The sequence below is a fragment of the Lycium barbarum genome, chromosome 6 (assembly GCF_019175385.1).
Source record: "Lycium barbarum isolate Lr01 chromosome 6, ASM1917538v2, whole genome shotgun sequence".
In the NCBI taxonomy this organism is placed as follows: Eukaryota; Viridiplantae; Streptophyta; class Magnoliopsida; order Solanales; family Solanaceae; genus Lycium; species Lycium barbarum.
In genome coordinates this window covers 26,150,358-26,163,832 of record NC_083342.1, presented here as the reverse complement: position 1 = coordinate 26,163,832, position 13,475 = coordinate 26,150,358, and the positions used below count along the sequence as shown (strand labels likewise).

The window sequence follows — 13,475 nt, the reverse complement described above, 5'->3', positions numbered from 1 at the left end:
TATAAATAACATGTTAATTGAGGCCTCTTTAAAAGTATTTGCCTCCAAATAAAGACTAGCAAAATTAAGGTAAAAATCAAGATATAATTGTTGTAAGTTGATGCCTACAAGTCTTGGTGGTCCATGATAAAATGGTTGTGTAAAAGAATGATGGCTCAAGATTTGGTAGATCATCAATGTCTTGGCTATTTATTAAAGTACATAAGTTAAACAAAGTGGACGAATAAAAGTACTTTTACAGTTTGAACTTATTAATCTTTTTTCTCTTTTGAGTACTAAAAGACAACACCATACGAAATCAGTCGACTTTTGCATTTTCTAATGCAAGTAGGCACAAAGTTAACAAAATAAAAATGTACCACTTGAAAATATATACTATACTATTACTAGTTAGTGAACTTTTAGATATTTGGACCTACTACGAATAAAATGAAGGTATTAGTATAAAATATTCACAACTAAGTAGCATGAAGAATCCAAGAATAAATTAACTAATTACATCACCAAGAGGAAAATTATGCCTTATCCATTTATTTAAATATTTTTTTATATTTTCTCAGTCGACTAGCAAATATCATTTTAACTGGCATACAATAACTTTTCCTTCTAATTTTAATTTATGTGTTTAAGAATGTACCTTATCAACTTCAAACCTATAGACGAATGTCTCTCCAGGATTAATGGCACATTGAGAAATCGCTGCAGTTCCATCAGCCCATGGTGTTCCAAGCTATAATTAAAAAATTAAAAAATAAAAGAGAAGAAATGTTATTCAAAGAAAAGAAAAAAGGAAAATAGAATGTACTAAATAATTAAGATCCTTCACCGCTAAAGGTACTCCTTTCCAAATCCCAGTTTATTTCTAAAGACTATAAACATTATATATTAAAGTGGAGCGTCTTCCCAATTTTGGATAACACAACTAACAAAATAAGCAATAGAATACTTAAGTTGTCAGACAAGATTAAAGAACTATTTTTTTCAAATCCTTTAATTTAAAGAAAAAAAAAGTCTCAAGACACCTTTAACGGTAAAAAAATATTCATCGAACCTACCTAATATTACTAAATATTGTTTCTGAATAATAAAAGTCTACAAACGCGTTTCAGCAAATTTAATCACCCCTAAGCACAAATAAAGATATATATCATTATTTCTAAAGCCACAAGAGCTTTTTATTTTGTCGTGTAGAATCACCCTTTTTTTTCAGAACCATTTGAAAATTATTCAAAAATAAGAGTAAATACTAGGATGCGATAAGGAATCATTACCCACCTCCCTCCCCCCGCCCCAAACTATACCCGAAGTTGTTACGACACACCTTACCTTTTCCTGGGTTCTATACCCCCTAAACTTTTTAAAAACGGAATATTATCCCCCCTAAACGTTGATGTGGCAAGATAGAGCACTGACGTGGCAAGGAGAGTGTGTTACACTCTCTTTGGGAGTGTGGGAAGCATAGAAATGTGGAAAACTTATTTTTTTCTTAAAAATTCTATTTTCTTAAAATATGGAAAACTAAATTGTTTTTAAAAAAAATATAAAAATCCATTTTTTTAGAAATTTAGTTTTCCAAATTTAGTTTAAAAAACAGGTTTTCTACACTTTAAAAAAATAATTAATTTTTCCAAATTTTTATAAAATTCGGTTTTTCACATTTTGACAAGAAAAACACTTTTTTCATTTTTTTTTAATAATCCATAATTTATTTGAAAAATAAAAGTGTCCTAAGAAAATGAAATCATGAAATCAAGATTTTTTAAGACATTTAAAAAAAAAAATCAAGTTTTCCATATAAAAAATCCATTTTCCATATTTTATAAAAATCCATGTTTTCAGTTTTGTTTTTTTTAAAAAAAAAAAAACGGGTTTTAAAAAAAATCAATTTTCAGATTTTTAAATATCCATTTTTCTTTTTTTCTTTTTTTGAAGAAAATTCAGTTTTTCATTTTTTTAAAAAAAATTGACACATAAGCGAAAAAAAATTAAAAAAAAGGAAGAAAAAAAATAAATATACATGTAGCAAGGAGAGTGTATGTCACTCTCCCATATGAGAGTAGACATCAGCGTTTAAGGAGAGTAATTATTTTGTTTTAAAAAATTTTAGAAAAGTAATAGGACACAAGAAAAAGTAAAGTGTGTCGTAGCAACTTCAGCTATAAAATCAAGAGGATGTATTGGCATTCATTTTTACATTTGAGTATATTAAAATTGCAAAATATAAACGTGTGATTTTCTATTCACGAGGAGTGACAACTTTGGACACAGTTCCATGATTGAATTTAAATTTGTACCAATAAAGTAAAGGGTAAATATATTTATGCAATCAGGTCATTAAAAAGAAGTTAAAAGTAATCTTTTATACTACTTTCGTTTCAATTTGTTTATCTTACTTTTTTTTTATTAGTTTGTTTAAAAAAGAATGTTATTTTCTATATTTAGAAAGTAACTAAAAGAATATTATTTTCTATATTTAGTAAGTAACTCTTTACACCTAATATCCTACTTGAAATTTTAAAACCACAAGAGTCAAAAAGTTTTTTTTTTTTTTAAATCTTATGTCGAATCAAACAAGACAAACAAGACAAACAAGTTAAAACAGAGAGAATAATTAATATCGATCGAAAATCTGAAGAAAAGGGCAAGTTACCCGCTCACTATAACAAGTTAAATTATGACTGATTATATTATTTGCACTGTTAGTGTATATAACAAGGGAAGAAGAGGGAGATGAAAAACCTGTCGGATTCCATGCCAATGAATGACAACACCTTCAGTATGAAGCTTATTAGTGAGCTCAACAGCAATTATATCCCCAGCACGCGCCCTAATAGTTGGACCAGGAAATTGTCCATTTATTCCAATCACTACACTTTCTTCACCATCTGGTGACCAATGAATATACTCCACGTCCCATTTAAAATGCCTTGTTTTTGCTGCCATGACTGAACTTGAAAAGGATTCAAGCAGGATCAATGGCAATAACAACAACAACCACCTTAAGGAAGCCATGGTTATTAAAATGAATTAACAAATAGAGCTAGTAGAAGAGAAGAAAAGAAAGAGAAATTAGTATTTGCACAAAGCTCACACTAATGGAGCTTTGTACTTCATATATGAAAAATGTTGTAATGTGGAACACATATATAGATACACTATTTGGTCTAAAGGGGTGGGTGGGTGAGGGTTGACAGGGAAATATCTGTTTAGGGGGGGGGGGGTATACAAGTTTTAGTATTTTTTTAATTTTTTTTTGTGAGATTATATGGATCTTCGAAGATATAAGTAACTAAATAAAAGTGTATTTTCTATAACAATTTAAATTTTTATATGAGATGATGATTGTATCACCTAGTATCAAAAAGAATTTTCATGTGATTGGCGCGCGCATGAAGAATAATCAGGCCCATAGATGAAGAATCGTGTTAAAAACATAATTAAGCAAACGATAAAAGTATACGCTCTCTAAGGGCTCAATGTTTTATATAATCCTGTCACACAAGTCTAAATAATAAGGTACGCAAGGTCTTTTTTTTTTCAAAAAAAATTAAATTCTTATAAAGGAGAAATTAAATGAGTAATATGTTTTACAAAATCACGAGGATTTCCAGTATCTGTCTACGTGCTTTTATAATTAAAAAATCTCGACTTTTTTTTTTCCATCCGGTGTCCGGTACCCAAATTGGAGTCCGACTATATCCGGATTCGCGCCGCGTAAGGCCCCATTTGGGGGGAGCTCTCCCTACCAAGGATTTTTTCATACCCAGAGCTTGAAACCGAGACTTCTAATTAAGGAAGGAGTAGCCCCATCCACTGCACCACATCCTTTGGTGTTTAATAAATCTCGACTTTAGTGTACCAAAGTTCAACCTCCCTATGTTTCACCATAATTAAATATTATTCGTCCATTATCAAAGTTCACTAAATTAAAGAATATTAATAATATATCCAGCAAACTTCTTTTTCTTCTCGTGGCCAGACTTTCTTTTTTGGTTCTTATGGGGTGGGGGGTTGTGGAGGAAGGCGGGAAAGACTATTTGATTTTATTCTATAAATAATCATTGAATAATACGCGTAACCCCATCTTGTCCTCTTAAAAAGGGGATTATAATTAATAATTCCTAAACTTATTTCTTCTACCCACGTTAGTTAGTAAAATCTGGCTACTTTTATTTCTCACCCGGATATAGTAAAATCTTTATTTATATCTCTTACCTAAATTTTGTTAGTATCTTACTGGTATGATAAGGTACAATTCTAATTTAATGATATATCTAATAGTTGAAAAGTAAGATCAATATAACAATATAACAATAAAAGCAAAATATTACAATATAATACCTTGAATATAACCGGTACAATAATATAACACCAACAAATTTGGAATATAGCATGAATAAATATAATGGTAAAATGTATATAATTGGTATATATTTGACATAGTAATATTACATTAAATATTTACTAGAAATATTTTAATTATATAATTGCCATAACAATGGTATAATTTCAAACAAACGAGGAATTTTACTTCAATGGATATATATTTAACTGAAGTGGTTAACACACCGCTAAATTTGACGCCAATTAATATTACTTTAGTCCCCAAATTATTGCTAGGCTTAAAACACCTCTAAGCTTGGCTAAGTGGATTTTAATACATCACCGAACTCATACACCTTAGTGAGTGTAGTCACTCGCGGTCCAGCTAGAATCTCCAGCTATGTGTCCTCGACGTGGATAATTTCAAAGTCAAATAATAAAGGAAAAATACTAACCTATTAAAACACCCGACCCAATAACCCACCTGATCAAATAAATCACCGAACCCGTTAAAACCCTTTAGAATTCTCCCTCTCTCTCAAATCGCAAAACCCATCTCCTTTGATTTCCATAGAAATCTTAGTGTTTTAGCCAAGAAATCTCAATAAACATGGGTTGTAATGGTCGTATTCTATTGGTTCTTGGGTTTATCAAAGTGTGGATGGGTTCAAGTTCGTGGATTAATTAGCCATTACACTTATCTTCTTCAAATATCTAATTCGATATTTTTTTCTTCTCAACTGTATCACTTGCAAAAATTTTGAAGTTTATCACAATCCCCTTCAATGGTTGGAGTTTTAATCAGTTCTTAGACGCATTTACCCCACCCTTTTCAACTGGACTGTCTTTTTTGGATAGTAACTTCAATACTTTTTTCCTTCTAGCTTAAACTCTATATAGTACGTATGAAGATAATTGAGAGAGAAACCTACAAATATAATTAAGAACTTTAGCAATTAGAGAAGAAGGTCAAGAAAACTTTTTACTTGGGGTGTGTTTTAATGGTGGAGCATTTAAATAAAGAAGAAAGGGCCTTTTTAGATTTTGGGTTGGATTAAATATAAAGGGAAATGTAAAAAATGGGTTTTTGTTCGTTTTGGCCGCTTATTTGGCATGTTTTGTATGCTCTCATGCGCGTAGAAGAGACTGAGACCACTTGCTATGCTATGTGGTAGCTCGGGGGTGTTTGTAAACTCACTTAGCCAAGCTTAGGGGTGTTTTTTGTTACATCTCGGAAATTTTTCCGTACTTGTATAATGAGTGGAATGATGAAAAGTTTGAGTGTATGATGTTTTGTTAAGTCGGGAATGGCTAATTATGAATTTTTGGAAATAAGAAAGTCGCGGAAAATTTTCAGTCCAGTGGTCGTATATGGCACTATACGGCCCGTAAAGCGATTTACGGACCGTATAGTGCAATCGTCCTTCAGCTTGCCAAAAATCTAAGTTTCTGTCAAAGTGTTGATATGGTTAAATACGACCCAGTTTACGGCCCGTAAACTGGTTTACGGTCCGTAAACCAGGTCGTAAACTGCCATGTTCCTCAGCCAAAACTTTCTGTCTTTGAAATGATTAAATACGGCCATGGAGGACGGACCGTAAATCAAAATACGGTCCGTATATAGTGGTTTACGACCACTGTTCATCCCGACAAGAATTCATTAAAGATCAAATTTTGTGGTTCTTAAAGGGGACTTAAGCTCATTTCATTTCATTTTTCATCAAGACAACTCAAGAGACTTCTAGAACTCTCCAAATATTTCCTCCACAAGAATTCAAGAGAATCAAAGGGGATATCAAGATTATCAACACCAAATTCATAAAAATAAGTGTAAGAACACATCAAAGGATCTTCTAAGTCAAGAAATTCCCAAGAAGGTGGCACTAGGGTTTTGGCTAATTGAAGTATTTCAACTTAAGGATTGTTCAACCATCATCCAAGGTAAGTTTCATGATTATTCCATGTTGTTTGAAGTATTGGAAAGCTTAGACACTTGAAATGTAGAAGAACATAGAAATGGGTCATTATTGAGTGAATAGTGACATAAATGAATGATAGTGGAATTGAACTATGAATATTGAAGTGTTGTGAGTACAAATACGTTATAAATGATGTTTATATCATGAAACAAGCATTAAATGCATGAAAACGCAAGGATGAGCTAGAAGTAGAAATAAGGGAAAATTGGAGGAAAATGGTGGATTTTGCCAAATGTACGTAAATGACGATTGTCGATTATGATATTGCGAGTAATATTATGAATGTTGGGAGTTAATATAAAACATGAGAAAAGTAGTATGAGTGAAGGAAGCGCTGCCCAACTTTTCCTAGAATTAGCGATGCGTTCTTATAGTTATAGTTTACTAATGTTGATACGAATTCTCTTATGAAGGTAACGACGTGATATCGACAGAGAACAAGTGAGCGATATTTTAGCTAAACGACCAAGGTATGTGAGGCTAGTCCTTCTTTCTAATGGCATGAATCTTTTAGCTTGAATCCCTATTCCTTTCATGAATTCTTACATTCTAAGAAGTTAAAAGCTTATACCTATGAATGTCTATATGAGATAAGTTATACGATATGATGACACTAGAATGATGATGATGTTATTCCTTGCCTACACTCACCTTATGTACTAGTCCTTTCAAGGTGAGGCAGAATGTCCATAATGTAACCGGGGGATCACGACCTTACGTCACCCCGATAGGGTAAAGTTGATCATGAGCCTTATACACGCATTATGATAAGATACGTATTTTATGATAAGCATATTACTATGAGTATTTACGTTAAGCATGTCATGATTGCATTCACACCGGGCCTAGTTGGCCGGGCAGACACCGCTTCGGCGGGCGGCGATACGGATACATCACGACCTACGAGCGTGGGCAGACACCACTAGTGGGCGGCATGAGATGGTAAACCGGACGCGGGAGGCCTGGACGCGGGCTAATATTATTGATTATCACACCGTTCCGACATGGACGGGCAGCTTGCATATGATGCATACATGTTATGATGATGATTATGAGTAAGACAGCATGCATTACTTCATTTACGATTATCAGTCAGATCCAGATGTCTCATGTTGATGTTATCCCCATAATAATGATGTCTCCTTTCATTATATATGCCTCTCATACTCGGTACAATATTCGTACTGACGTCCTTTCTTCGGACGTTGTGTTCATGCCCACAGGTAGATAGAGAGGAGAGCTTGGCCCAGGTCCTCAGTAGCTGTCAGCTGATAGATAGCACTCCATTGTTCGGAGGTGCTTATGGCTATTCTTCTGATGTACATTCATATATGCATATTTTGGGCATGACGGAGTCTTGTTCCGTCTATGTATTCATTATGTTAGTAGAGGCTCGTAGATACGCAGTGTGGGTTAGATGGTCTCACAAAAATGCTATTATTGTATATTTTATTTTGATGGCCAAGAGGCAATGTATATAAGTATTTATATTTTATTTAGAATATGATTTCTCATGCTATTTGTATACTAAGTTGGTAATATACTATTGAGTGAGTAAGATAAGTAGTAGAGTGAGCGGTGCTCGGTAACTAGCTCCGGGTACCCGTCGCGGCCCCTAGTCGGGTCGTGACAGAAGTGGTATCAGAGCAGTTCACCCTAGGAAGTGTCTACGAGTCGTGTCTAGTAGAGTCTTGTTTATGGTGTGTTGTGCGCCACGCTAATAAACAAGAGGCTACAGGGCATTTAGGAAAATGACCATTCTTCTTCTCATGAAATCGTGCGATAGAGCCATGCCTAGGATTATGTTCTTCCTAAAAGTGCGTTATGGTTTCAGAAAAATGCCGCCGAAAGGAAAAGCTACAGCTGCCCAGAAAGGCAAAGCTACGACGAAGAAGCGGGCAGAAAGGGAGCCTCAGCTCCGATTCCTCCACCGGGTGCTTCGGGTCAACAAGTGTCCGAGACCATACATTTATTGACACAGTTGGTTGCCGCTCAGGCACAACGACAGAATGCGGGCCCAAGTGATCGTTCGGCTAGTACAAGAGCCCGTGATTTCCTTACTTTAAATCCTCCAGAATTTTTCGGGTCGAAGCCGGATGGGGACCCACAAGGTTTTATTGACGAGATGCTGAGGACGCTGAAACTTATGCATGCTTCTGAGACCGAATCCGTGGAGTTGGCCTCATATAGACTTCGCGACGTGGCGGTACTATGGTATAAAAATTGGGTGATATCAAGGGGAGAGAACGCACCACCTCCCGTTTGGCAAGAATTTGTGGATGCTTTTATTCGTCATTACTTGCCACCTGAAGTCCGCCGAGCTAGAGCGGACAGGTTCTTGAATTTGAAACAGGGAAACATGAGTGCCCGAGAGTATAGTATGCAATTCAACTCATTGGCCCGGTATGCTCCGACTATGGTGGCTGACATGGGAGACCGAGTCTATGGATTTGTGAGTGGTTTAGGACCACACTTGTTCAGAGATTGTCTGACAGCCTCTTTGCAAGACGGGATGGATATTTCCCGGATACAGGCCCATGCTCAGAACCTCGAGGAACGACAACGACAGCAGAGAAGTGATCGTGATGGTGACAGAAGACAGGGTAAGAGGACTAGATCTATGGGGGAGAGCAGTGAGTACCGAGGGGGGCCGAAACAGACGCATTCTAGGCACTCAGGTCAGACAGTGACCAGTGCACCTCCCAGATTCTCGGATAGGAGATTTGATCGTTCTACTCAGTCAGGCCAGGGGCAGAGTTCGAGGGCCTCAGATTCGCAGTTTAAGGGAGACTTTAGCCAGAGGAGACCTCCAGTACCGCGGTGTAGCCAGTGCGGTAAATTGCATTCCGGACAGTGTCGTCAGGGTTCGGATTCTTGTTATGCTTGCGGGCTGGTTGGTCATATGATGAGAGATTGCCCTTCAGCGAGAGATAGAGCGGGGACTCAGCCCACAGGTTCAGCAGCGGGTTCTTCGTCAGCTCGCCGACAGCACAGACTCCTCCGACTACAGCAGGCAGAGGCAGAGGTAGAGGGGGAGCATCCACTTCAGGTGTTGTTCAGCCCCGTGTATATGCCTTAGCTGGGCGACTGGATCTTGAGTCTTCCCCAGATGTTGTCACAGGTACCTTGACTATATTTTCCCGTGACGTATATGCTCTGATTGATCCGGGTTCTACCTTCTCATATATTACTCCGTATATCCCTGATTGTGTTGGGGTGAGACCCGATCCGATTAAACCTTTCGAGGTATTCACTCCGGTTGGTGATCCCGTGATAGCGAGACAAGTATATAAGGACTGTGTAGTCATTATATGTGATCGTCAGACAAGGGCTGATTTGATTGAACTTGAGATGATAGATTTTGACGTAATTATGGGTATGGACTGGTTGGCATCGTGCTATGCTAATGTTTGTTGCCGGACAAAGGTAGTTCGATTCCAATTCCCGAGAGAGCCCATACTTGAGTGGAAGGGTAATATAGTTTCCCCAAAGGGTAGGTTTATTTCCTACCTTAAGGCGAGAAAGATGATAGCCAAAGGTTATATTTGTCATCTAGTTCGGGTTCATGACACGGAGGCGGAAGTGCCAACTTTCCAGTATGTCCCGGTAGTGAATGAATTCCCAGATGTGTTTCCCGACGAGTTACCAGGCCTTCCTCCAAAAAGGGAGATCGACTTTGCTATTGATGTATTACCAAACACCGAGCCTATTTCTATTCCCCCGTATCGAATGGCTCCAACAGAATTGAAAGAGCTAAAAGCACAGCTAAAAGATTTACTTGAGAAAGGGTTTATAAGGCCTAGTTCCTCGCCATGGGGAGCACCGGTCTTGTTCGTAAGAAAGAAAGACGGTTCGTTACGAATGTGTATTGATTATAGACAGCTGAACAAAGTGACGGTGAAGAACAGATATCCCCTTCCTAGAATTGACGACTTGTTCGATCAATTGCAAGGTGATAAATGGTTCTCCAAGATAGATCTGAGATCGGGTTATCATCAGGTGAGAATTAGGGAAGCAGATATTCCCAAGACTGCCTTCAGGACAAGATATGGTCACTACGAGTTTCGAGTAATGTCGTTTGGGTTGACGAATGCCCCAGCAGTGTTCATGAATTTAATGAATAATGTGTTCAGGACGTTCTTGGACCTCTTTGTGATAGTGTTCATCGATGATAATTTGGTGTACTCTCGCACAGAGTCAGAACATGAAGATCATCTAAGGATTGTTCTTGGCGTTCTTCGAGATCGAGGATTGTATGCAAAGTTTTCAAAGTGCGAGTTTTGGCTTAATTCTATAGCATTCCTGGGTCATGTTATTTCAGATGATGGTGTTCGAGTTGACACTCAGAAAATAGAAGCTGTGAAGACTTGGCCAAGGCCTACGACGCCCATGGAAGTTCGTAGTTTCCTTGGGTTAGCAGGATACTATAGGAGATTTGTAGAGGGTTTCTCATCTATTTCAGCCCCATTGACAAAGTTAACCCAGAAGTCGGCTAAATTCCAGTGGAGTGATGCCTGTGAGCGTAGCTTCCAAGAGTTGAAAAACAGGTTGACCTCAGCGCCAGTGCTAACACTTCCAGAAGGATCAGATGGCTATGTAGTATATTGCGACGCCTCCGGTGTGGGATTAGGATGTGTATTGATGCAGAATGGGAAAGTTATTGCATATGCTTCGAGACAGTTGCGAAAACATGAACAGAATTACCCCACTCATGATCTTGAGCTAGCTGCGGTCATTCATGCATTGAAAATGTGGAGACACTACTTATATGGTGTGCACGTGGACATCTATACGGATCACAAAAGCCTTCAATATATTTTCAAACAGAAGGAGTTGAACCTACGGCAGAGGCGGTGGTTGGAATTGTTGAAGGATTATGACGTGAATATTTTATACCACCCCGGGAAAGCGAATGTGGTAGCAGATGTACTTAGCCGCCGATCGATGGGTAGTTTATGTGGAGTTCCTTCGGAAAAGCGAGAAATGGTTTGTGAGGTCCATCGGTTAGCAAGTCTCGGCGTACGACCAATTGATTCAGGAGATGCAAGTATTAGCATCAATGACCCCACAGTTTCATCATTGAATCTATAAGTGAAGGAACGTCAATATGAAGATCCTCAGTTAAGCCACTATCGAGATCTATCTCAGGAAAAGGAAAAGTCTCCATTCGAAGTTTCCATAGAAGGGGTTCTTAGATATCGAGGCCGGCTATGTGTACTGAATATGGCAAACTTCCGCCAACGGATTTTAGAGGAAGCACATTATTCCCGGTATTCTATTCATCCAGGAGCAACTAAGATGTACCACGATCTCAAATTGATATATTGGTGGGATGGCATCAAGCGAGACATAGCAGAATTTGTAGCACAGTGCCCAAATTGCCAGCAAGTGAAGGCCGAGCATCAAAAACCAGGAGGCTTATTGCAAGCAATTGAGATTCCTACATGGAAATGGAAAGAAACTAATATGGATTTTGTGGTAGGATTACCCCGTACGCGAGGGAAGTATGATTCTATATGGGTGATCGTGGATAGACTCACGAAAGCAGCTCATTTTCTCCCCGTTAGAACCACATATTCAGCGGAAGATTATGCTAAATTGTATCTCAAGGAGATTGTACGACTTCACGGTATTCCTTTGGCCATTATCACAGACAGAGGGGCACAGTTCACAGCCAAGTTCTGGAAGTCCTTTCAAGAATGTCTAGGTACTCAAGTTAAGCTCAGCACGGCGTTCCATCCGCAGACCGACGGACAAGCCGAGCGTACTATTCAGACCTTGGAAGATATGCTACGAGCGTGTGTGCTGGACTTTGGTGGTAGTTGGGATGAGCATTTGCCTCTTATTGAATTTGCCTATAATAACAGCTATCATTCCAGTATCCAAATGGCGCCATACGAGGCCTTATATGGAAGAAAATGCAGATCTCCAATTGGATGGTTTGAAACCGGAGAAGTACAATTGATAGGCCCCGACTTGATCCAACAAGCAGTTGAAAAGGTTAAAGTGATTCGAGACCGACTATTAACAGCTCAAAGTCGCCAAAAGTCTTATGCAGATAATCGCCGACGAGACTTGGAATTTCAAGTAGGCGATTGGGTGTTCCTGAAGGTATCGCCGATGAAGGGAGTGATGAGATTTGGCAAGAAGGGAAAGCTAAGTCCCAGATATATCGGACCCTACCAAATCATTCGCAAGGTGAGTCGAGTAGCCTATGAATTGGACCTGCCTTCAGAGCTCGAATCCGTGCATCCAGTATTCCATGTTTTGATGCTCCGCAAGTGTATTGGAGACCCAACAAGAATAGTTCCGGTTGATGATGTGCAAGTAACAGAGAAGCTAACATACGAGGAAATGCCCATTGCCATTTTGGATAGACAAGTACGAAGGCTTCGGAATAAAGAGGTTGCTTCAGTCAAAGTTCTATGGCGGAACAATAATCGGGAAGAAATGACTTGGGAAGCGGAGGAGAAGATGAAATCTATGTACCCCCATTTGTTCCAATCCCCAGAAGAGATTCAAGATGAGACGTCGATGATGTAAGGTATGTATGTTTTAATTTTATGTTTCTGGTCGTGTGTGGCCATAAATGTGTTGATATTGTGATATAGCCCTGTGAGACGAAGATATTTTGGGTTGTTGCAAGGGAAAGGTAGTGTCCAAATTACAAAGGAAACTCTGGCAAAAATTTTCCAAAATCCCCGAGTGTCGAACATTCGAGGACGAATGTTCCAAAAGGGGGGAAGAATGTTACACCTCGGAAATTTCTCCGTACTTGTATGATGAGTGGAATGATGGAAAGTTTGAGTGTATGATGTTTTGTTAAGTCGGGAATGGCTAATTATGAATTTTTGGAAATAAGAAAGTCACGGAAAATTTTCAGTCCAGTGGTCGTATATGGCACTATACGGCCCGTAAAGCGATTTACGGACCGTATAGTGCAATCGTCCTTCAGCTTGCCAAAAATCTAAGTTTCTGTCAAAGTGTTGATATGGTTAAATACGACCCAGTTTACGGCCCGTAAACTGGTTTACGGTCCGTAAACCAGGTCGTAAACTGTCATGTTCCTTAGCCAAAACTTTCTGTCTTTGAAATGATTAATTACGGCCATGGAGGACGGACCGTAAATCAAAATACAGTCCGTATATGGTGGTTTACGACCACTGTTCATCT

At 38.3% G+C, this 13,475-nt stretch overlaps 1 protein-coding gene across 1 annotated transcript in view; it reads right to left on the bottom strand.

Annotated features, from left to right (window-relative positions):
- The window catches only part of LOC132643659 (L-ascorbate oxidase), a 9,489-nt gene extending 6,377 nt beyond the window's left edge, over window positions 1–3,112 (bottom strand). Inside the window, exons 1-2 of the mRNA XM_060360149.1 lie at window positions 2,740–3,112; window positions 638–730 (exon numbers count right to left, since the gene is read on the bottom strand). Coding sequence (XP_060216132.1) covers window positions 638–730; window positions 2,740–3,012 — 366 coding nt within the window. The 5' untranslated portion in view covers window positions 3,013–3,112. The remainder of the gene's footprint in view (window positions 1–637; window positions 731–2,739) is intronic.
- Window positions 3,113–13,475: the final 10,363 nt, after the last annotated feature.